Source organism: Pteropus alecto, unplaced genomic scaffold (genome assembly GCF_000325575.1).
Source record: "Pteropus alecto unplaced genomic scaffold, ASM32557v1 scaffold3, whole genome shotgun sequence".
NCBI classification, from domain to species: domain Eukaryota; kingdom Metazoa; phylum Chordata; class Mammalia; order Chiroptera; family Pteropodidae; genus Pteropus; species Pteropus alecto.
In genome coordinates, this window is record NW_006442484.1 from 44,458,257 (window position 1) to 44,484,986 (window position 26,730).

General features: G+C 32.3%; 1 protein-coding gene across 1 annotated transcript in view; it reads right to left on the reverse strand.

Moving 5' to 3' along the window:
* Window positions 1–505: 505 nt before the first annotated feature.
* CIR1 (corepressor interacting with RBPJ, 1) overlaps window positions 506–26,730 on the reverse strand; it is a 30,382-nt gene continuing 4,157 nt past the window's right edge. Inside the window, exons 2-10 of the mRNA XM_006921211.3 lie at window positions 26,450–26,544; window positions 24,073–24,146; window positions 23,495–23,505; window positions 23,342–23,406; window positions 22,917–22,965; window positions 21,961–22,078; window positions 3,886–3,992; window positions 2,694–2,779; window positions 506–1,527 (exon numbers count right to left, since the gene is read on the reverse strand). Coding sequence (XP_006921273.2) covers window positions 981–1,527; window positions 2,694–2,779; window positions 3,886–3,992; window positions 21,961–22,078; window positions 22,917–22,965; window positions 23,342–23,406; window positions 23,495–23,505; window positions 24,073–24,146; window positions 26,450–26,544 — 1,152 coding nt within the window. The 3' untranslated portion in view covers window positions 506–980. The remainder of the gene's footprint in view (window positions 1,528–2,693; window positions 2,780–3,885; window positions 3,993–21,960; window positions 22,079–22,916; window positions 22,966–23,341; window positions 23,407–23,494; window positions 23,506–24,072; window positions 24,147–26,449; window positions 26,545–26,730) is intronic.

Sequence of the window (26,730 nt, forward strand, 5' to 3'; positions counted from 1 at the left end):
GATGATTTTCTTGGATTCTCCTTTTGGGCCCATTGTAATCACAAGGGTTCTTAAAAGTGAAAGAGGGATGCAGAATGTCAAAGTGTCAGAGTGATTAGATGTGAGGACTTGACTGGGGCCCTGTCCAGAGCCAAGGAATTCAGGCGGCCTCTGAAAACTGGAATAGGCAGGCAAACAGGTTTTCCCCTAGGGCCTCCAGAAAGAACCAACCCTGCCGACACCTTGATGTTACCCCAGTGAGACCCATTTCAGGCTTCTGATTTCAGAACTGTATATTTGTGTTGCCTGAAGTCTGAGGTAATTTGTTATGGCAGTATAGAAAATTAATATATCATCCAAATGTAATAGCTTATCCTGTAGAACAACAGGAGTTTAAGTCTTAAAAGAAATATTGATCAATCCGTTATTTAATTCATACTAGTGAATTTCAACAATGACTACACTTTGCTTCAAGTAAATTTAAATCTTAAAAGTAATAAATTTGAATTGAAAAAATTAAATTATATCCATTAAATTGTACTGTCATTCTTTTAATGATATTTCAGAACAAAGAAAATGTCACTGAGTTATTAGGGGTTTTTTATCTGGTATAGGGCACGAGACATTTACCAACAGAAAATATTTTTACAGCCCCAAAATAGATTACTTACAAATATCTGCAAAGTTCATTCTTACAGGATTCATGTAGTTTTGTACTTGATATGGTAGTTTACAGAGATGGAAAATTAATTTTTTTTTAATTAGACAATAGTACATAGTTTAGCCCTTGCTAAAAGTATTCAATAAGAAAGTGGAGATATTTTTATTCCCAGGTAATTGTCACATACAGTCTCTCTGTATTTGCTCTGCTTCTGCTTCGTTCTCTGTGTCACTCTAGTATGCTTATCTCCTGAGTTCTCGCTGTGAATTTTTCTTCCTCTGTATATATCCGTGCCATGATTTCTGGTGTCATTTCTTCTATTCTGCTCTTCACTGGGAATTCACTGTGGCCATTTTCTTATTTCTCTTTGTTTGTAACTACTGTGACTTCTGCTCCGGCTTCTCCTGCTCCTCTCATCCCCACTCTGGCTCCTGCTGCTCCTCTCATTTCTTTCAGATCTTCTCTTCTCTGGATTGTGGTTATGGCTCCTGGACTTTCTGTGAGAATAAGAATGGCTCCATTTGCTAGTCTCCCTGGAACTCTCTTGTTTTAAAAACCCAGGCTTTTCTTTAGTTTTTTTCTTGCTAGAAAGTTCTTCATAAAGCTTTCTCTTCTTAGACTTTTCCTTTTCTTCAAAATCACTGTTGTTACTCCTTGAGTATTTGTTTTTCTTTCTTTTCTTCTTTTGTATTTTTTTTTCTTTGTTGTCACTCTCACTCTCACTGCTGCTTTCTGAAGTCTCACTAGAGGAGGAGGAGGAGGAGGACGACGACGATGAAGATGAGGGGGATTTATTTTTGTGTTTTTTGTGTTTACTTCTGCTCTTCTGAAGCTTTTTCTTCTTTCTATCTTTTTTCTTTTTTTCCTTCTCAAGTCGATCCAATTTCCTGTTATTGAGAAAAAATAGTAACAGACTATGTAAAAACAGTTCTTTCATTGACAACTATGAAATTTTGGATAATATATTTTCTTAGAACATTCAAGACAGTCCTTACTTTATTAAATTATTCAAGTCCCATGTACATTAAGTTTAAATAAAAAATTAAGTGTATTAAGCCAATTTGCTCTCTATACTTTGCTCAACAGTAATGACCATTAAAAAAAATTCTGAATTAGAATTTGAAATTATATAGCACTCTAAATAAAAGGTTATCCTGACCTAAAGAAAGGGTTGTAATGTTTATTCATTAGACCTATTGCAAACTCAAATATATAGCTATAAGAGATGAAATATTAATTTTATGTACTATTTTAAGCTACAGATATTAATCAATATTACATTACCAAAATTCAAGAGCATATTCTCCAGAAATTCTGAATAAGAATATACTTTACATTTTTTATACTCTGTTTTTGGTTATATAAACCAAAATAATCACAACTAATTTTTCAACACCTGTTTAGGTTAATAAATAATTAGGGCAATTCTATGATGGTATTCTGAATTTCTAAAGAGTACTTCACATTCTCAGAAGAGTAACTTGTTTATATGTTGTGTTTGAGTTACTCTGAAATAAAAATGTCTTCACTGGGTTCTGTCCAGCCATTCTCAAAATTCTTCATATACTGAAACATCATGAGCGCCCTCTATTGGACTCAGCAGACATTTCTTGGATTCTTTAAACCAGACGCAGTCTGTTTAATAAGAGTCATATTTACCTTAAATTTAAGCATTTTTCAGCACTCTTCATAAAATCTTACAAAATATGAAAGGAGCACTAAATGGCTCACAACATTTTCTAAGAACAAACTGCAAAGATATATACAAATCTATTATAACAAGTAAAACCTACAAATAAATCTATTTCCAAATTAAATGTTCTGAAAACTGCTATGTTCTTTTCTGTTATAATCTAAGTATATAATCTTACATTCATTTTCATATTAATGAAAGAAAGACAAAATTGTATTACTGTAGCTGAAGAATAAATCATTAAATAAGTGTGATGTATGGTTACCTTTGTGAGCTCTTAGGATCAGAGTTGAATATTATACTAAGATGAAACACATAAAAAATGTAATTGAATCCATTAAATATATACTTTATAATTACCTGAGAAGTTTCTGTTTTTGTTTGGTTGTTAGTGACTTTAAAAATTCGACTTCTGGATCTTCTTCACCCTCACTTGCAACATATTCCTGAGTCAACAAAAATCATTAAATTGCTAGATTGCAAGACAGTTATGAGACAGGAGAGAAAACATTTATAAATAAGATATTTTGTATTAGGGACATACTGCAGATGAATGTGACATTTTGGATTTGAAAGTGGGAGGGGAGAATTAAAACATTTTTTTGTAGTCTATTTGCTAAGAAGGATCATTATGCACTAAGAAGTTAAGATGACAGCTTTGCTAACATTAACAAACTTTATTAGGTATAGGATAGAGAAACATAGATAAAACTCATAGCATAGCTTCTACTTTCTATCTCTTAAGTTTGAATAAATACTTGAGAGTTTAAGTATTTTATTTTAAATTTAATGAAATATTAAAACTAGGAAGATCATTAACTTTTCGGAAAGGTAAAAAGGTCCACAATTTTGGAATTTGTAAATTCAACAGTGTATTATCAAACATATGATTAGCAAATACATATCAAATATATCGAGCAGTACAAATAAATGATTATATAGGTTATATGAACAATCCCTAGCAATGTTTGAAAAGCAACACAAGTTTTCAGAGCAGCACAAGTTTACGCCTGTGGGAGTCTTGGTTTTAAACTCAGTTCTGTCTTGAAATTCAGGAAATCATTTTACCTCTCTGGGCTCTAGTTTCCTTCTTAAATAAAACAAATAAATGGTTTGCAATAGAATATCTACAGTCCTTTAAACTCGACTATTTTCTAGATCTATGTATAGTTAAATAAATTAATGTTTAAAATATTTTCTATACTTTTTAGGAGTTTTCTTTCATACTCTTCTCATTGGTTCTATTTGATATCACTTTAGGGGTAAGTTTGCAGGAAGGAAAAAATATCAACCTATCACCAGTTCAGTTAGATATTTCAACCACATATACCCAGAGGAGCTGTTTTATTTATTAAAATGCAGGTTTAAAAACAATTTCTCATTTACACTAAAATAATAAAGAAGCAAAATCCAAATACATTTTAGGTATTTTTTTTGATCTATCTTGCTTTCCTATGGATATATGCATATTGGAAAACATTAAATAGCAATTCACAAGCAATCATATTTAGATTTATAGACATTTTCAGCTTACTGATAAAAAGATCATTACCTGTGATGGATCATTTGCGGTCAAGTTTCTCCCCAGTACATTTCGTTTCAGTGCAAACCCACTGTTTCTCATCTCCGCTATTAGCTCCGAGGGGTGCATCGATGGCCCTGTTCACAAAAATCACAGTTTGAATGTATCATTTATATCTCTCTACCTTTTTCGGACTCCACAGTAGGAATGCAGTTGAAGCTTTGTTAAGTAAAATCACAGCTAAATCAACTCAATAATCTTCTGCTGAGCAAATAATCAGATATGATTTTCTAAAACAGCAGTCTGGAGATTCAGAATAGAAAATAATTGCATTTTTCTTTACGTGCTAGGGGATTCTCTTCTTATGTAACTTTCTCATATTGAAAAAGATACATTTAGATGTTACCTGCTTGGCAGTTTTTAGTATAAAATCAAAGTAAAATGATAAAAAACTGCAATTAAACTTTTAATAGTTATTCTCTCAGTAAGAATTCAATTTAAAATAGATACTTTTAAAGGTGCAAGAGCAATTTATTACTCTAGTTTCCAATTCAAAATTCCTTACCCTTATTTATCAAATACCAATACTAAATACATTGCCACGTGGTCGCTAATTTTCAATAAAACACATACACACGTGTGCTATGGGTATGATTACTTTAAGTACTTCAGTTAATCACATAGATATATAACTCCAGAGTGTGAAATTTCTAGTTATTAGTGTGGAGTTGGTAATAAGCAATTTTAGGCTGGCTATAGGTGTGTGTATGTGTTATATTTTCACAAGCTGCTGTTTCCACTTTTGCAAAATCCCAGACTGAAACGCAAGCTTATTTTTGGTCACTATGTATGTATGTAGGTATGTATGTATGTGTACATACACACACATACACACTCTAAAGATAAATAATATGGACTAAAGGTAGATATAATTAAAGTACAAAAATTTTAACTGTCTGTGACCTTCCCTCAGATATTCCTAGGTTTATATAAGGTAGGAGAGACTCTTTCTTTCATATATTCCAGTTTCATTCTGTTTTCCCTGCAGGTAGCAAATAATGACAACACTTCCTGGAAGTTATTTAAAGTTTCTGGCCTAAATTTTCTACACTGGCTTAACTGAACTACACTAGGCGATGTATCTGGAATATACAGAAGAATAAGACAATTCCTGCAAACAAAAAATTCATAAGGGAGGTAGGGGATAGAGAAACATCATTCAGAAAATGATTTTCTAGTTTTTGATTAAATACTTCATCTATTTTTTTTTCTTTTCACTGCTTTATTGGTCTTTTACCATTTAATGCATGTTCACCTACATGTTACATGGAAAACAAAAGGGAATAAAATTCAAATCAATTGACTTGTCAGTAGCATCCTTAGGAAAAAGTTTGGTGAGAAAAATTCAGGTGTCAGTTATTTAGTATCTTTCACCGGACTCTATGGGCTTTACCACTCTATTCATACTACCAAGAAAAACTGAAAGTTGGCTCTAGGTATTAGGGAGATAATAGGAAAAAAGTTGCCTATTATTGGAGCATGGGAAGTTATTAATAATGTGATACTTTAATTTACTGAGGAGAAAAAAGCCTTACTTGGTTGAAAACAAAACAAAAACAACATAAAGCAGCATCTTATTTCATTAATATTTTAAGAAAATGTAGGATTTTAAATTATTTTTAATACAAGATATTTAATTCCTATGAAGTATTCAATAACCTTTTAATTATTCAATTTGGATGCTCTATTAATAAAATCTTAAAGTTGAATTTTAAATATTAACACTGGTTGCCTCTAAATAACATAAAAGTGCTAATACAGCTAATAACATTAAATTCATTAGAAAATGTTCACTTTGGTGGCTTCTCAAATTTTATGTGTAGAAACATAATTTTATAAAGTAGAAAATGTGTTTTCTGAAGTTTCGAATCTGCATTTCCTAATCAACAACTGTTTTAGATGTCAAATGGATTCAGAAAGCAAACATGCTAAGAATTAGAATAGAAACCACTCCAGTAAAGGGCCGAAGAGCTTGGGCATTATGATGAAAGGTTACTAATTTCATCATTTTTCATCAAAAGATGGGTGTTTTTAATAAGATGTTTTAGAAAACATGCTTTAATTTACATTTTCATTACAGTACTTTCAACTACTTCAAGAAAATGATCTCTCTTTCCCCAGTCTGACAGATTGTACAGATTATGAAACATTACTCTTCTAGCATTTATATTTCTCCAAAACCTCAACTGAACTCTGTGTAGTACATATGCTTAGCATACACTTCACATTTTAAGACAGTGTTTAGTGAAGTACCTGATAAATAGTACTCAATAAATAATTAGTTTTGCCAGTAGCTGTAAAACTTTTATGGTTCTTTTATGATATACTCCTTTATAATTAAAAAATATTCCTGGTAGTAACATTTTTCAAAATCCAAACTTATTCATCTATTTTTGTACTTAAACCTCTTCTATCATCAAAACTTATGGGTTTGGAAGATGTGATAAGTCAGCTTTAAGTAAGATCTATTTAGAGAAATATCTATATTTTCATGTTACTGTAATGGTATCAATGTAGAGTTAAATAGGTGGAAATGATTTCAGCTCTCTCAGAACTCAAAATTTAGTTGATATAATAGATTATAGGTATGCTGAAAAAGAGATTCTATAAATGTGTTCGAATGCAAAATTACTAATTTTATGTATAGTGTCTTAATACTTTATAGCTGGCGTTGAGGCTCAGAAATGTTTGGTTTGCTCTTAAATAGGCTATGGCAGAATAATTTTAGATAATTCAGAAAAAGGGCACTTGTTTTAAAATGTGGATTTGTGAGGGCTTTTTTCTAGATTCTTTCAGCCAGGCTGGGCTAAGCTTCCATAGCATGAAAACCAATGTCCCAACTTACAAAAACGGGTCCACTAAAGAAACTATTTTCAGCATTCATTAATTTGGAAACTTTCTTTGTTGTGATATGGGTAAGCATCAAAGTACTCATCATGATTATGGTATCCAGTTCTATGTTCTGATTAGATCCAGGCTATTTCTTTCTAGAAACTACCATGAAGTCAGTGTGTCAGGGGAAAAAAAAATTCCCCAGAAGGTGAATTATGTTGTACAAAATTATGTTTGCAAAGGGTTTAATCTATTCATTGAGAGCATTCATTTTTACAGAACCAAGCAAAAGCACTGGAAGGTAAATGTTCTGTAGTAAAATAGGTATTTTAACAGAGAATAATATGGGAAGTCAAAAGTCCTGCCCATTAGGCCTATCACTGACTTCACAATTAGAGGATAGTTGTACCAGGTGAATCCCACAAATGGCCCAGGAGGAAGACCAATGCTGAAGGCAAAGACACTTTTTTTTTGTTTCATGGCTAGTACTAGGTCCATCTGCTCTTCCTAAGGACAGATGTATCTTCTATTCAAAGTTCATCATTCCTTTCAAATGAAGAATTACCTTCTACAATTTTCTGGTATTCAGTGGGAGAAGAGAAGGCACTGAGTTATAGGTTAGGTAAAGCTGTATTAGAAACACCTTTTCCTCCTTCCCCAAATTTAAAATATTAATTTATAGTGGTGATCAATTTTTTCCTTTCTCATTGTGTGTTTATTTTATTAGCTTTGTACTATGAAGAATTTCCAACCTAGAGTGAAAAACATAATGAACCCTATGTATTCAATCACAGTTTCAACAATTATCTATATTGTGCCATTCTTATTTTATCTATTACCTCCAATTGTTTCTTTTTCAAAAGAGTATTTTAAATAAAATCTCAGCTATATAAACCAAACAAAAAGAACTATTTCTTAAAAATAAAACCCTAACACCTTTATTACACCTATCGATACTGACAGTTTTAAAATACCATCTAGTATGTAGTCAATATTCAGATTTCCCCAATTGTCTCAAAAGCTTCTTTTTATATAGTTGGCTTGTTCAGATTAGAATCTGAAGTCCACACATAGCATTTAGTTCACATATCTTTTCTTTTTACTGATGTATAATTGACACATATCTTACATCTCTTTTAACTTAAGAAATTTAGCCACTTTTCCCCCTCTATTCCTTTATTACTATTCATTTGTTGAAGAAACTGGGTCATTTGTCCTGTTCTGAACAGTTATGTCATTTAAAATGTTCTTCTAACACTTGTATTTCTTGTAGTTAGACCTAGAGGCTTATAATTAAATCATTTTGATATTTTATACCACATACTTTGGGGGAATATATGGAAGGTCTTCCAAAGTTTGAATTCAGGAAATGACACCTGAAAACAAACACATTTCTGGCTAATGAACTAGACTAAGGAAAAAGACTGAGATTTCAAACTGGTATGTTCCTGCTTTCAGTATGTATTTATTGTAGTCATAGTAACAGTGGTATAACCTTAAAAATTTGTGCTTTAAAATAATCCCCGGACATTATCACAAATAAAATATATTATGATTCTTATTTCCATGGAAATGCAACCTTCTTTCCTAAAGTTAAATTGATTTCATCTAGTGAAGAAGCTACTCCCTATTACTAAATGTAAAAAAGACACTTAGAGACAGTAGCGCTAGCACATGATCGAGAAAGTCTGTGTCTGGTGGTAATTATCAATAATTACCTTACACTTACATTTGATTCCTAATATTATTTTTGCTTTTAAGAAAGCTTATAGAAAGTTATCTTAAAAAAAGACTAAAAAAGGGGGCACAGTAGGAACATGAAGCACAAGTCCTAGGGAAAAAGTGAACAAAGCTATTAATAAAGTGTGTGGGTGATTTTTATTTATATAGATGAGAATGTTTTATGTATGATTTTCTAAAAGTTATGCAAGAACCAATTGTACTGAATTGTAATAAAACTGCTCCATACTGGGAATTTTCCTGACACACTGCCAGTTCATCTTAGTGGAGGCTGGAAACAATAGGGTTTCTTATTGCCCTGATCCCAAGTTCATACTGAAGACAGCTAATTTGATCTCTATTAAAACATACAGTGTAAAATAAAAATTCAACATTTCATTTTAGTTTATATGTCTGAAAAATACACAAAGCAAGGAAAGATGAAACTGCCTTTACTGTATGCTAGGAGAAAACACTGTTTATTAAAAACAACCTTGCTTTACAGAATCAAGACCGTTAAAAATATATGACTTATATTTGACTATGTCTTTAAATGTACATTTTCAACTTAATTTATACACAAATACTTTAGAGATGATACATCTAGCTATAATAAAGCGAATTCACAGTCCTAGAGGATTAAGAAAATCATTTGTTATATGATGATGGAGGGAGACTAGACTTTGGATGGTGAGCACACCATGCAATATACAGATAATGTAAACAACTGTAATGTGAAACTTATGTGATGTTATTAACCAATGTCACCCCAATATATTAAAAAAATTATTGTGTTGTGATAAACATGAAGTATTAGAAATTAGCACTATGTTTTAAAAAAGCTATGAGAGTATAAATGCTTTTGAAAAGTTATGCATCACTAAACCTCAAAAACATTAAAACAGTTAAAGAAGTCAGACACAAAAGAATACATACTGTATGATTCCATTTATATGAAGTTCATGAATAGGTAAAATATATGGAATTTGAAATTAGAATACTGGTTGTGCATGCAGGAGGCCAACTAGGAATGGACAGAGGATATTTTCTAGGGTAACTGAAATGTTTTATCTGCATCAGAGACATTGGTCACATGGGTGCATACATTTGTCAAACTCAAACTCTACATTTATGACCTGCGTGTTTTACTTACAAAAATAAAAGTTACACATGATATTTTTAATCAGTCAACAGTAATTACTGAATGACTATGTTACTATAGACTCTCACTACATTTCTATATTATACATCTAACTATGCAGAGAGCCTTGCGTAGGCAATTTTAATTTATCTGTCCCTAGTATACAACACAGAACGCGATCTTAAAAATCAGTATGTATTATAGAGGACTTAATATTTTTATCTTATTAGGTATTTGAGAGATAAAGAATAGAGAATTTGGTTTTGACCTTCAAGCTTATAATCTTTTTGGGAAAATTAGCTCATATGAAAGAACAGGAAAAATATAAATTGTAAATTTGTGTTATAGACATAGTCAGAAAAGATGATAAACAGTGTTGTTTAGAATAGTTAGCAAAGCCTTTACATTCAGTCACTCACTAAACTATTATTTACTAAATATGCAGATTGTGCAAGGCATTGAGGATACAAAGATAAATAAGATAGAGTCCCTATTTCAGAAAAGCTTATACTTGCCAGGAAAGAAATAGAAACTGAGTTTGATTTTCAAATTCTCATAGGATTCAGGAAAAGGTAAAAAGTAGGGCATTCTAAATGAGTTAGTATGATATGAGTAGAAGGGTTAGTATTTACTAGGACTACATTTCATTTATTCTCCTTTTCCCAAGTAATCACTAGTTAATTTCCTTTATTTGAAGCTGGCAGACCTTGAGTGGATGGAACGATGTTAATAAGAAGTTATGTAAAAGAGAGTTATGACTATTATCTGAAAATCATAATGCCCCTTGGAGATTATGAGAGGTGTCGCCTCCACTAACTTCATATATAGAACAGGACTGTAATTAATTTGTTAATGTCAATGGAATTTCAATGCACAATCACTCTAACAACAAATTTAATCACTGCATTATAATAGTGTTTATAAATAGTTCAAAATGACTTAACCATTGATAATCACTTAAAATAACCAAAATTTTAAGTACTAATCAAGAGCATCATTTTGACCTTTGAAGCACTATGACTTGATAAGTTTACTGAGTAATCTCCTTAATAGGTCAATATTTCTTTTCAGCTAATTAGCTTCTTTCATGCATTAAAAAAAAAAGTTGGTTCCTGACTGATCAACTGCTACGTATGACAAAAGAGAGAAATGGTGCTTAACTTCACTTCTTTATTGTGAAGTCAATCTTTTATTTACTAGTTTTAATATCTGCTTATTTTAGGAGTTTAGCTTTAATGAGATTCTGGTAACACAAATATTTTTTCTGCAGTGGAAGTACGTTGGAGGATTTTTGAAAAATTCTGCCATCAAATATAGAGCTTTCTAGTAGCTATGCTGATAGGATTCAACTTTATCAAGGGGCTGCATAATGGAAATCCATAACAGATTCAGGGGTATTTGCCAGAAGACCAACTAAGTTTGTCATTTTTTTCCACAGGAAGTCTCTCCAGCATGTTCTCAGGGTGTCTTTTTAGCAAAGCTTATGATAGCTTATTTTGTTAAATTTCCCAAACATGTTCTCAAACAACAAAAATGCCTTCAACATGAAAGGCTGAGGAAAAGATGGAACAGCATGTGGGAGTTCTGTCATAGAATACCTTTATCAGTGTAAAATTCTTTAAGAAAAATTAAGTCAAGAGTTAGGGAAAATCAGGCAAGTAAAAAAACGTTGATATACAAACAAATCTTTGCAACAAGTGTAAAATAACACTTCCCTCAATTTTAGCTATTTGTTCATTTTCATATTGTTTAAACACACTAAAAGCTATGAAGTAAATAGGACTGAATACAGACACGTGAAATATTAAGTACCTATCGTCATTTTAGCCATTTACGGTGTTGCTGGATCTCATACTGAGGTATTATGAAGAAAAATGAATTCTGTACATGTCAAGAGTATCTATCTGGTGACATCATTTGGAATTTGAAATTTATTTTATTAAAAATATGAAATTTGCATATTACTATATCAAGTCAGCACCAAACATTTAAAAAATTATAGCTAAGTTAAAAAACAGCAAAGTAACTTTAAATATATGGCAACTTACGCCTAGAAAACCAGAGTCAAATAATTAGTACTAATATTAACAAGTTTGGACTCAATGTTTATTCACTGTTAAGATGCTTTTATAACTTCTGGGTTTTGGTCCAATATATAGAGATCTTGAAAGTCATTCTATTCTCATGATAAGAAAAAAAGCTGAAAAAACTGAAAACCAGCAAATCTTAAATCTATCACAGAACTGAGGTCACAGGGCAAATGGCAACAGGGAATCACAGTTGAGCAAGACCAAAAAATCATCAATGGAGCCAGTAACTGGAACGATTACTTTGTTGGAGACTGACTGAGCAAGAACTAGTTTGAGAAATTAAAAACTCCTGGGGGCTCAACCTTAATGGGACCGTCTCATACTTTTGTTGAGTTTTACTTCCAGAAGCTCCACCAGGTTCTTACTATGAACATCAAAGACCAATCCTCTGTACTTCCTTTTCAATGGTGGGAAGGGGAAAGGAACCATTTTAAAATATGCACAGAACATTTTGTTGTCCTGAACACATCCTTACCCTTAAGGGAAGTTATTTTACTAGAGCCTAACCTACATGGGTGAAAAAAGCTGAAAAGTAGGGAAAAATGCTGAGGAGCACTTGTAAAGGCTACAGCCTAGGGGCACAGGTTCACTAAAAGAGTGAGACCTTGTCACAGAATTATAGAAAGCTTCCCCTTCCCTCATATCTTACCACTATACCAAAAGGGCTCCTGTCAAATAACAAGGGATTACAATTGAAGGAAGGCTCCAATTCTATTAAAGGAGTCTCTAAGGAAATCCAAGGATAACAGGAGAGACAAAAACAAGGACTTCTGAGGAAATTTTAGCCTCTGACACCTACAGCTACAATGAACAGTAAGCCCAACTAACTCCAAACCTAATAAACATAAAACCTCACATTAAAGGCATATTTACCTCAGTTGCATCTACCTGAGACATCATGTCTGGCTTTCAACAAAAAATTTAGCAAGTATGTCAAAACCACAATCTGGAGAGACAAAGCAAGCAGCAGAATCTGGCTCAGTTATGATGGAGATTCTTGAATCATCATACTGGGAATTTAACTAAGATTAATATGCTAAGTTCTTTAATGGAAAAAGTGGACGACATGCAAGAACAGATGGCTAATGTAAGCAGAGAGGTGGAAACTGTAAGAAAGGATCTAAAGGAAATATTAGAAATATAAAACATTAATTGAAATGAAGAATGCCTTTGATGAGCTCATCAGGAGACTGGACATAGCTGAGGAAGGAATCAGTGAGCTTTAAGATATGTCAACAGAAACTGCTCAAACTGAAAAGCAAAGAGAAAGAAAAACAAAACAAACCCCCAAAATATACAAGAACTGTGGGACAGTTATAAAAGATGTAAGATATGTACAACAGGAATACCAGAAGGAGAGAGAAAAGAACAGAAGAAATATTTGAAATAATAATGGCTGAGATTTCTCAAGATTAATGATAGACATCAAATGACAGGTCCAGGAAGCTCAGAGAATACCAAGCAGGAAGATACAAAAAAATGTACACCAACAGATTCCATATTTAAACTACAGAAAGTCAAAGATGACAAGAAAATCTTGAAAGATCCCGGCGGGGTGGTTGCAGGGGAACCCTTACCTAGAAAGGAACGAAGATGAGAATTACATCAGACTTCTCTTAAACCATGTGGGCAAGAGGAGGGTGGGATAAAACATTAAAATCTTGAAAGAAAAAACCCACCAACATGGAATTTTGTATCCAGTGAAATTATCCTTCAAAAGTGAAGGAGAAATACTTTCTCAGGCAAACAAAAAACTGAACGATCTGTCACAAGTAAACCTGTCTTATAAGAAATATTGATATCTTGGCCTCAGCACCATTTTCTTAAAAACCTCCACGCTATGAAAGCCAAGTGGAGGAAGAGGCGAAATATGCAGGCTGAAGCACAAAAGAAGAAAGATGAAGTAGAGGTCCAAGTAAACTTGCTGGCTTCTGCACCCATGGAAGCCATAGCAGAAATAAGGAAAGCCAGAGGCCAGGGACACTGATACAAATTGTTGGACTGCATGCCTGCTGTCCTGAACTTCTCAATGGATCTAGAACATCCATCACCATCTGATCATTGCGACCACCTTTTGAGAGACCTGCCTTGCTCGTACAAAAACAACAGTTCCTTATGGTCCTTTGCTCTGGACCTGTGACGCTCTGGACTAGTTCTGTTCTCAATTGCAGCTTAATGTAACGTGTACAATAAATGACCTCTTATACTGTCTTAGCTGAAGAAAAAAATCTTGAAAGAAAATGACATAGGTCAGAAACTTGGATCTACATAAAGGAAGGAAGAACATTTGAGAAGGAATAAGTGAAAGATAAAATAGTTTATTTTCCTTATTCTTAATTGATCTAACAGCTAACATCTTGTTCAAAATTATAATAGTCAGAATATACTAGATGATTATAGCTTATAGATAAAATGAAATGTTTGACGGCAATGTTATAAGGACAGGAGGAAAGAATTAAGTGATATAATAGAAAATCGTTTACTGTTATAAGGTACTGGCACTACTTGTGAAGTGATAGAGGTTATCTGAAAGTAGATTAGTTATAAATACATATTGTAAATTCTAGGGCAACCACTATATTAAAAAAAAAATAAGTATAACTGATATGCCAAGTGAGGAAAGAAAATGGAATCAAATGCTCAATTAAAATCAGAGAAAGCAGAAGAGTGAAAGACAAAAAAAAAAACATAAAAAAGAATGAGGGCAACAAATAAAAAATAACTGTAAATATGGTCAATCTTAATCCAATTACATTAACAGATTAAAAAACAAGACCTAATTACAAGTTTTCTACAAGAAACACACTTCAAATATAAAGAAACTGATAGATTAAAAGTAATGGATGGAGAAAGATATACTATGCTAACAATAATCAAATAAAGCTAGAATAGCTGTATTAATTTTAGACAAAATTTCAAACCAAGAAAATTTTATCTAGGTAAACAGACAATTACATAATGAAAAGAGCTTCGTTCTCCAAAAAGATATAATAATCTCATATGTATACGCACATAACAACAGAGCATCAAAAATATGTAAAGCAAAAACTGATAGAAATTTTTAGAACTAGACAAATTCACTATTATAGCCAAGACTTCAATGCCACACTAACAGAAATAGATATATCTAGCAGGCAGAAAATCAACAGGATACAGCTGAACTGAACAGCATCATCTATCAACTGATCTAACTGACATTTATAGACTACTTCATCCAATAACAGCAGAATATACATTCTTCTCAAGCTCATATGGAACATTCACCAAGATAGACCACATTCTGGGCCATATATTACACTTTAACAATGTAAAAGAATAGAAATCATAAGAACACTCTCAGACCAAAATGGAATTAAACTAGAAATCAATAACAGAAAGATGGCCAGAAAATCCTGAAATATTTGGAGATCAAACAACACACTTCTAAATAACATATGGGTCAAAGAAGTCTGAAGAGAAATTAAAAAAATATTTTGAACTAAGTGAAAATGAAAATACGACTGCTGTGTAATAAAAAATTTGGCTGGCATCTGTCCCTGGTTCCTGGGAGTGAGCTTCCAAATTCTCTAAATTTCCTGGGAGACAGGAGTATCTTTGTTATTTGTGATGGGACCTGATAGTTTGTTAATGAGGTGACTCATAGTGGGGCTGGCAACACCAGAAAGACCAACCATGTGATTAGAGAGTTGGGTCTCTGAACCACACACTATCAACCTGACCTCTGGAGAAAGGAGAGGGGCTAGAGATTAAATTCAACCATATGGCCAATGATTCTATCAACCATGCCTCTGTAATTAAGCCCTAATAAAAATTCTGGGCAGCTTGAGTGAGCTTCCCTGCTTAACAATAAATACTCTGTGCATATTGTTGTACATCAATGTGCAAGGAGAGTGATATGTCCAGACACATTCCATGGGGAGAGGACATTGGAAGGTACATATTTTGGGTGGGGGAGAGCAAGGCAATTTTAATTGTGTTAAAGTGTAAAATTTTAAAGCAAAGAGATATTAAAATCACTTTCTTTGCTACATATTGTATGATTCCATTTATACAAAATGTCCCAAATAGGCAATCTAAAAAAAAATAAGAAGAAGAATACTGGTTGCCTAGGGCTGAGGAAGACTGGGGACTGGATGGTATGTGGAGTTTCCTTTTGGGGTAATGAAAATGTTCTAAAACTGACTGTGCTGATGGATGTACAATTCTGTGACTATACACATTTGAAACCATTGAATTCGAAGCCATTAAATTGTACACTTTAAATGAGTGAACTATATGGTATGTAAATTATAATTCAATAAAGCTGTTTAAAAAAAACACTTGCTCAAGAAAATAAAAAATATTTCAAAATAAAAAGACAAACCATAGACTGGGGGAAAACATTTGCAGAAGACCTAGCTGATAAAGGACTATTATCCAAAATATACAAAGAACTCTTAAAACTGAATAAGAAAACAAACAACCCAATTTAAAAAATGGTCCCAAGGCCCTAACAGACAACTCACGAAGATGTACAGATGACAAATAAGCATATTAAAAAATGTGCTCCATCATATGTCATCAGGGAAATACAAAATAAAATGAAATACCACTACACACCTATTAGAATAGCCAAAAGTCATAGCAGTTACAGTGCCAAACGTTGATGAAGATATGGAGCAGTAAGAACTCTCATTCATTGCTGGTGGGAATGCAAAATGGTATAGCTATTTTGGAAGAGAGTTTGGCAGTTTCTTATAAAACTAAACATAGTCTTTCCACACGATCCAGCAATCACATTCCTTAATATTTACCCTAAAAAGTTGAAAACTTATGACCACAAGAAAACCTGCATATGCATGCTTATAGCACCTTTATTCATAATTACCAAAACTAGGAAGCAACCAAAATGCCCTTCGGTAGGTGAATGAATTAAAAAACAGTGGTACATCCAGACAATGGAATACTATTCAGCACTGAGAAGAAATGAGCCATAAAGCCATGAGAAAACATGGAGGAAACATAAATGCATATTACTAAGTGAAAGAAGCCAATCTGAAAGGCTATATACTATAAGAGTCCAACTACATGATCTTTAGGAAAAGGTAAAAAGATCAATTATCTCAGGGATTGGAGGAGAGGGAGAGATAAACAGGTGGAGCATAGAGGAATTTTAGGGCAATGAAACTTACTCTGTATGATACTATAATGGTGGATACATGTTATTATACATTTGTTCAAACCCATAAAATGTACATCACTAAGAGTGAGACCTTAGGTAGACTACAACTTTAGGTGATAATAGTATGTCAGTGTAAGTTCATCAATTGTAACAAAGGTATCACTCTCATAGGGGTTGTTGATAATGAGGGAGGCTATGCATTTATGGGGGCAGGGACATATGGGAAATCTCTGTACTTTTCTCTCAATATTTCTGTGAACCAGAACTGCTCTAAAAAATAAATTCTATTAAGAAAACACACAAGATTGAAACAAAACAAACAAATATTAAGTAGAAGGCATACACATACACATAACTATTAAATCTATTAAGAAAGCCAAAAAAACAAAAACCCCACTTGCTTTGTTGAAACCCCCACTGTAGATTAAAAAATGATATTTAATTTCAAAATACATTAAAAACATGAGTAAGTGACAAATGGTAAGAGTCAATGATAAGAATAAGGGCCATAGAGTATAGATAAAAGGCAGAAGGGCAGGCCATGTACTTACAAAAAAAATTTCATAAAAATTCAGTCACCATTGAAGCTTGCAAGTTTTATGTATAATTTTGATGTATCTAGCATGGATGTAAACTTATGAAGTTAAGATGATCTTATCAGTAGAAAAAATATTCTAAACCAGCTTAGCCAAAAGAAGCATTTTGATTGCCTAATTTAACTTTGTAAAGGAGAAGTAAATCTTATAGCTGGTCTCTGTAAACCTCACAGCTGGAACATTCTAACAGCACCTTGCAGTTTCCAGTGATCAAAGTAAGTTACTTTATATACTAAACTAAGAATTTCATAATAGAAATAATGCAACACCAGGGGGTGTGGTTATCATGAAATAATTACACTCCTGGGAGATTACAGGCACAAGGCTGTACCCCAGGGGTGTGATTATCCCATGATAACCACATCCACTGAAATTGCTTTATTGCAAAAATAATCTCTATTCACTGGTGAGACATTATTCAATAGGTGATTTTTTTTTAAATGAAAAGATTTTTTTTTTTTAGCTTGAATCAGCAAGTGGATTAGGAAATTGGCCAGTTTGTTTTTCATTGCATTCAAATTCAGAATACAACATCATTATTATTTGCCTTCTAAGTTGATATAGTAGTTTTGATTTTTTTTTTTTTGAGAAAACTTTTAAGAGTTTCTGTTAGTGTTAGTTAAGTGGTACTGCTAAATTCAGGTCAAACTTTAAAGGTATTAACTGAACAATACAATTTTAAATAATTTATTTCTATGTATAATTTTAAATTCTTCTAAAATAATATTTGCTTAGAAATTATAAATGTATAACCACTGCTAATATTTTGGTCTATCTCCTTCCAGGGATTTTCCTAAAAGTATCTGTCTATATGTTTACCTAAAAGAAAAACAAATGGAACCCATAATATAACTTACTTTGTTTTATAATCAGCTTTTTTTCATTTGGCCAAATGTTATAAATAACATGCATATCATTAAGCAATCTTCATATCATTTTTAGTGGCTGCATAGTATAGTATAGTATTCCATTGCTGATATCCAATAATTATTCATTTAAATATCCTTTTTGAGAATCAGGGTCTCTCTCTCTCTCTTACTATTAGACACAATACTTTCCAACAACACCTTTGGACATATCCATGATTATGCCCTTGGGATAAATTAATTCATGACTATAATATTAGTAAAACTTAATTTAAACAAACAAAAAAAGGTACTGTTTCCCAAATCTTCAATTGTTCTTAATTACATACAGCTAAAGCTGACAGTTCTCAACCTTGACAATGCATCAGAAATAGATCAGTAACTTTCATCATCTTATATGGTATCATAGATGGTGAAAGTTACTGATATATTTTTACCATAATTTTATCACAGAATTCAGTGCTTTGATAAAATATAGGATTTAAGAAATTAAAAATAGCATGTATATTACCAGTATTTGTTCTCTTATACCCCACAGAGCAGTTAAGCAGCTTGCTTTAAAGTAACATGGCTATTAAATAAGCAGAACAGAGGTTCCAAATAAAGAATCTACTAGCTCCACAGCTCCACAGTCTATGCTCTTGGCCACTAAGTACACTACCTCTCTGAATTTATGGTTCCCTCAGTGTAGAAGGCTATTCCCTCTGCCTAAGATGCCATGTGCTCTTCTCTCAGATCTTGCATGGCTCAGTCTTTCCTGTCATTTAGAGCTCTCAGTGTAACATCAGTTCCTCAGAGAGGCCCTTCCTCAACACTTAAAAGTTATTCCCTGTTTAACTTAGTATCTGATTTAATTTTCAGCGTAGAATTTATAAATACCTAATATTTTCTTATTTATTAGTTTAGTATCATTCCCAATTAATGAAATTAAAGACCTTTTCTGTCTCGATATTGTGTTCCTAGAGCCTAGAAAAATGCCTGTCACAGAGTCAGTGTTCCATAAATGATTGCTGAATAACTGAGTTTATTTTACCAACTCCTTAATGATGGACATTTAGAGTTGTTTCTAATCTTTCACCACTATAAACCTTTGAGCGTCTACCTTATCACTTCCTTATTATAAATTCCTGGAAGCTGAATTTCTAGGTAAAAGGATATGCATGTTTTTAAGGCTTTTGATATATACTATGTAAAATGACTCTTCAGAAAGGGTACTCTAATTTATCAACAGTGGATTAAAATGTTCATTTACCATACTTGCTCTAACACTCAATGTACGGTTCTTTTAAATCTTTACAAAATTTGATAGGCAAAAAGATAATATATTACTTTAGCTTTCCTTTTTTGGGGGGGTGGTTATTGTTGAAATGTCATTGTTTTAATGGTCATTTGAATTACTTCTTATGCAAACACCTATATGTATGTCCTTTGCTCCTTTGATTTGTATGTTCATCTTTTTCATATTGACTTGAAAGAACATTTAGTATATTAGGGATATTAACTATAGTATTTTAATAAAGGTAATTCTTTTCACCCTCTACCACTCACTGCTCAATTTATTTAAAGAGAAAGAGTCACTAATTTGTAGACTTCTCAAGCATGGCGGTTCCAAATATGTTAAAACTTGACAGAAGTCAAAAACTTGAGCATTTTACTACTTCACTTTATTTTGAAAAAGTTCATTTGATTGAAAAATAGTACTACAGTTAAATCCCACCAGAAGTGGGGTCCAAAAATTTTGACTGCATAAAATGAATGACAGTTATTATAAGCTTAATGAATATAAATGGAGGATTGGAGAAGAGCCAATAACCAACTTCGATATTTGAATTCACTATTTTCGATATTCTTAAAGATAGGTAACTAAATAGCACAATTTCTTTTGGTGGTTGTTAGTAGACTTTCTAATATAGACTCAAAAGAAAGTAGGTCTAATCGATTACTAAATAAACGGCTACGTCTGGAGTCTATCCTAGTCATTCTCTAAGAAGTAGAATCAAAGTTGAGATGAGGCCAAAGAACAAAGACAGCTACTACTACCACTGCTCGCCCCTATCCAACACAGGAGTCATGACATAAGGGCGCAAGGTTGTAGTGAAAGAAAAGAAAGATGTAACCACTTCCAGAAAACAGAATGTATCTTTCAGATACATAACAACAGATCCCTGTAACTACCAAAATTAATGGTCAGAAATATTTGAGCCAATGGGTACTTCATATATGACCTACTCCACCTTCATTTTTTGAGGGGCTTTGTTTCTTTTGGGATCTCTCTCCCTTCTTTCACCAACTGGGTGGGGACAAGGAAGGAAAGAGCTAATTAATATGTGGGTTTGAAGATATCTGCATTGTGGCATCAGTGGGATGTTCATTTGTCAGAGATTGTCAGACCAAGTCTGTATCACTATTTTCTTACTACTGAGCAAATAGTTTTCCCTTAAAATATGGCTTCTTAAGCTTTTTTAGAGCAATAAGGATTGTTAAAAACTCAATTGTAATATTCTATCTATGTACTTCCTCTACCCATTCTGACTTCCATTAACACCATTAAAGAAACAGTGTCACCATGATAAGGAATCAAATTCCTAAACTCCAACCACTAGAACAGACATCTTGAATCCTATAGCCTGCATTTGGCTTGCTGGAAAGAAGCAGAATCTCTAGCTATAGAAAAGAAGCTAAAGGTCATATGCTGATTGAGGGTGAATCCTGGGCTCAGCGGTGGCAGCGGAAGCCAGAGGGAATCTAAAGAGGTGCATTAGAGGTCTAGATGAGCTGCGGATGGGGCTTCACACCCAAAGCATTTGATTCAATAGAGCAGCTCTGCCTTTATATGTTCGATATACTGGGTTTTAGAAAAGATTTCTTTAAAAAGGTTAACAATAAAAGAAAAAAGTTTTATAGCTTCTTATAAAATGCAGAAAATCTCATGTTATACTGTCATCCTTATTTTAAAATGGAGAGTTGAAGCTCACAAAAGTGAAATGACTTGCTTAAGATTATAGGGTTAAGCAGGTTATTTCTATGATAATTTATTATGAGTTATGGTGGGATAAGTGTGGCTGTCTTAATGTACTACATTAAGTTTCAATATCTTTTTATAAAAAGAATCCAAATGATACAAACCAAATTAGACCAGTTTTTGTTAAGTGGACAATAATATGCAGGAAGGTAAATAATTTTCAAGTAAAAATCAATTTTAACATAGTTAACATCCTTTAAAATCAGTTTTGATTTTATCTCTGAACTAAAAAGAGGTAACTGCTAAGGCTTCTAGTCCAGCCTACTTTATAACTCAGGAGGATATAAACAAGAGAAATAACCATTTCTCCCTTCAATTTTTAGGTTACTAACAATAAACTATGTTTAATATATCTTTTACTTGTAAAATCAAGTTCATGAGTCCTTGGCTAGAAACATTAAATTTAATATTAATATACAATGTTTTAAATTCAAAATATGATCAGAATTTCCCATTGATCATTGTATTTTTGAAATGTGCCTTAGTCCAAAAAACCCAACTCAATCCAAACCAAACCAAAATAAAATACTCAGAGAGATTAAAGAAAAATGTTATTTTATCTTTCCTATTTGTTCTTGATATAAAATCTAAAACAAACAAATCATGTCTAGTGCCTACCTGAGCCATCAGTGGGAACTGAGCTTGCATTGATTCCAGAAAGACCAAACAAAGGACATTCTCGATCTGTGTTGACATGACCCCATTTGTGACACTTAATGCACCTCACATTTCGAACCTGGGAAATAGTGAACATTATTTTGGTTATTAAAATACTAAGAATCTAACCAATGTTCAATTCTCTATACCTTGGTAGAGTTTAAGTTAAATTACTCTAGTTTTTGTTTAAAAGATCTTCAGAGAAGAGATGCCATAACTATATTTGATAATTTAATAGAAATACTAAAATCTTTCACTATAAATTCTGCCTAAAAGCTAAGCTAAATCCTACTTATTTTTAACTCTTACTTGGTGGTCATAAAACAATATTATCCAAAAAGAAATGGTAAAATACCAAAAAAGAATTATGTCATGGCTTAACCTTAGATTTCCCTCATTTTAATAAGTTAACATTTAAAGTTTCAATTTCCTGAACCAGAGTTTGGTGAACTTATTGTAAAGGGCCAGATGGTGAATATTTTAGGCTTTAGGGGCCAGAGGTCTCTGTTGCATCTACTCCAATCTGCCCATGTAGCAGGAAAGCAGCCACAGACAATATGTAAATGAGTAAGCATGGCAATGTTTCAAAAACTGTTATTTATAATAATGATTTAGCCCACTGGTGATGCTTTGTCCTGGTTCTAAACAAATATTTTACATCATTTCCTGATCTTGAGCTAATTCTCCAAATTCTTTCAAAACTGCAGAGACATTATTATTATAACCTTTACCACAAAACTTCGATTTCTATCTTTTATCAGTCTATTACATTCAATGTATTCTCCCCTAGTCCTTCTATTATCTGATACAAGTAGAAACCACAGAGCCCTTTTTCAGTTTAAATATCTTTTGGACAACAATATAAAGAAGTATTTAAATAAAAATTATTCTTACAGAGTAAAATAAATATCACTTGCCTGAATACCGAAGGGCTGATCTCTGATATTCATGTCATCTTTGGCATATCTATTAAGTAGAGGAAATGTACAAACATGATATTAAGAATAATTTAATAAATTAAGCAGAAGTTATTCTGAAAAAGTTTTATAGTTCTAAGTACATTACAAAATGTATTAGTGCAATAAATGAATAGAACTATAAAACCTGTTTCATATTTCCAAACACCACTTACTTATTAAGTGTTCAGCCTGATAATTTGTAATTTTAAAAAAATAAATAAAACTAGAGACTATGATCAAGCAAATTCGTTGCATAAGACAAATCAGTGAAAATATTTTTTCACATCAGATGCCTTCTCCAGCGAATGAAAAGGCAATGAAAGATGGAATATCAGATAAATTTAATGATATATATTTTATCCAAAAAGTAAATCAGTTCTTACTTTTCTCGTGGTGCTCCTTTCTGCCATTCAAATTTGTATTCAGTCTCTCCTTCTGCTTCTTCTTTCTAAAAACATTCATTAAAAAGTCTTTCAACTTTCCATAAAATTATAATCCATTGCAAGTAAATTCAAACACAGAAAATAGTACTTTACCTCTTTGTTTTCTTGATTGCATATCAAAAATATGAGGGGAAAAAAATGCAGACCAAGTTAAAAACTTACAACAAGTTTATCATACACTAATTATGGTATTTAATTATAATCTGTAAGAATTTATTGGTTTGACTTTTTTTCTTCTTTCACAAGATAAAATTAAAATCACTGAGGAATAAAATACAATATTAAATAAGAGCATTTAATATATTAATATCTAATTTTTTAACTTTTACATTTTTCACTGACAGTTAATATTATGCTACTTACATGTATATTCAGTAAGAAAGACAAAAATATATGCATACATTATAAAAGAATAAATGCACCTCTGCTGATGCTGAGATTTTTTTCTTCTCCAAAGGACAAGTCATGAAATATTAGTAGAGTAGACATGTAATTTTAATATTTATTCTACTGTACTGACTTCAATATTTAAAAAAATCATCTTTACAGAATAATAGCAATTTTAAAAGATGAGGAGCAACTTAAAAAAAATGTGTGTCATAAAAGTTCTCAAACTTTACTTGCAAACATACCACATACCAAAGACTTAAAAAAAAGAATGAGGTGAGTACCTTTTTTAGCTCCTGGTGGGGCTTCATACATGAAATTAAGGCCATTCTTTACACGTTCATCTCCCATAAGCAATCTAAATAAAATAAGACATAATGTTAATAATTTATTAATAGAATGTTAATAAAAACTCTAAAGAAATTAAGATAAAATATTTTTGTTAGAGATAAAAGTTCCAAAACTTTAATCATTAGATTACATCTGAAATAACAGTGAATCCATACTGATAGAAATAAATGATTAAACAAATAACTAAGTGATGGAAAGGGAAAATTCTTCTTTGCAGAGAAATTCAAATTAAAAAATGTAGAGAGAAAGAGAAATAGAAAATCATCATTAGAATACCACAGTAATAACTGATGCAAGTAAGATCTACCAATGAATGCCAAAATTATTAGGGAAAAGTTCCAGGGGAAACAAGATATTTGCATAGCTTCAAATATTTATTAATTACAAAGGGAAATAAGTAACTCTTTCTTTAAGATAAAGAATAAAAACACTGTGATCTGTTGCAAACCTATTTTTCCACCTCCACTAACTCTTCATCGGTCTAACTCAACTATTTGTTTCCTGAACACCCTCTCTACTTTTCCCAACGTGCTGATCTTTAATAAGCTTTTACTACATGTAAATCAGCATTTCTCAACAGTGGTGCTATTATTATTTTGGATTAGATCACTCTTTATTGTCTGGGGCTGTCTTGTGCATTGTAGGCTGTTTTTCAGCATCCCTAGTCTCTACCCTCTAGATGCTGGTAGTACTCAACCCCTATATTGTGACAATCAAAAACATGTCCAAACATTGCCACATGTTCCCTGGGGGTGGCGGGGTGGGGTGGGAATAATGTATCTCAGTTTAGTGCCACTAATCTATATCTTTATTCTTTTTAGTTCAGCTTAAATGTCACCTCTTTTCATGAAGTCTTACCTTATTATCCCAAATGGAATTATTCTTTCCTATGTTAGCATTCTATAGTTGTGTGTGTGTGTGTGTGTGTGTGTGTGTGTGTGTGTGTGTACACACATATATCACTTACTAGATTTTCTTGAGGGCAGAGAGAAACTACATATCACACTTTTATAGACCCCTATACCCTTTGTTGTCTTGCATAAAGTAGCTACTCAATAAAGGTTAACCAGATTAAAAAAATTAGTGAGAAAAATACTTAGCTGAACTAAAAGTTTTATTTCTTTAATTTTGCTCTCAATAGTCTATATTTTAAAGAGAGTACTTAGTAGTAATGGTTTAGTATTACTTTGCTTAAGTTCCATATTTTGATGAAAACCAGGACTGAGTGGAAGTGAGGATATGATCTATGTAACTAAAGCACAACTATTTACTTGATTAAACAAGAGAAACCAGCTCAGAGTTAGACTTGCAAATACACATATAAAATGACAACAGAAGCATCAACAGATAATTGGATAAAGAAGACGTGGTACATATATACAATGAGTTATTACTTGGCCATAAAAAAGGATGAAATCTTACCATTTGTGACAACATGGATAGACTCAGAGGTTATTATGCTGAGTGAGATAAGTAAGACAGAAAAACAAATACTGTATGATTTCACTTATATGTGAAAGCTAAAGAATAAAGTACACAAACAAAACAGAAACAGACTCATAGATACAGAGAACAAACTAATGGTTGCTAGATGGGAAAGGGGTTGGGAGGGGCTGGGTAAAAAACATAAAGAGATTAAGAAGTACAAATTGGTAGTTACAAAATAGTCATGGGGATGTAAAGTACAGCATAGGGAATATAGTCAATAATACTGTAATATCTATATATTGTGCCAGGTGAGGTGACCATTTCATAAATTATATAAATGTCTAACTACTACATTGTACACCTGAAACTAATATAAAATATCAAATGTCAACTGTAATTAAAAAATAAAATAAATGACAATAGTTAAAGGAAAGGTACTTTGCTGGAACAAACCAATGAAGAACTCTAGTTGGGATCTTATCATTAACAGAACAATCATATGCAGGTGAAGTAGAGACACTTTGCTTTACTTTTTGAAGCTGTCCTGTGCATCTTTTCATTTCAGGGTATTTTAACGAAATATTTTTGTGAGAGGTTTCAGTAGTTTGAGTGTACATTTTATTGTTCTTCTAAGCTCTGTCTAAATTGAGACTTACTCGTAAACTGTATATAGAGTTATATCAATCTCTATTTTATGTGAACTATGGGTAAGGTTTGAAAAGTAGCCATCTACAAATAGGAGAGTAAAGATAGTTCACAGGGAATAGAATCCTGTCAAAGAGACATTCAATTCAAAAAAGCTAATTTAATATGTGATTCGGTAAGGGATCATTCTCATGCAATTAATTACTTTAAAATCATCAGCATAGTGGAATTTCTTACCTATTATCATATGATTCTTGTTCTTTAAGATATTGTTGCATTAATTCTTCTTGTTTCTTCTTATCATATGATATTTTCTGTTCTGCCATCCATACCTAAAATAGTGATGTAAAAACTTAAATTAAACAAGAAGTTTGCTTTTCTTTTATAATAAAATATAAAATGCTATTGTATATAGTTTACAACAATCTATTTTGGTCATAATGACATCATCACATATAAGTCCTTAAGTCCAACTATTCAAAACAGCTAAACTTTCAAGCCAAAATGTCAAACTTGAG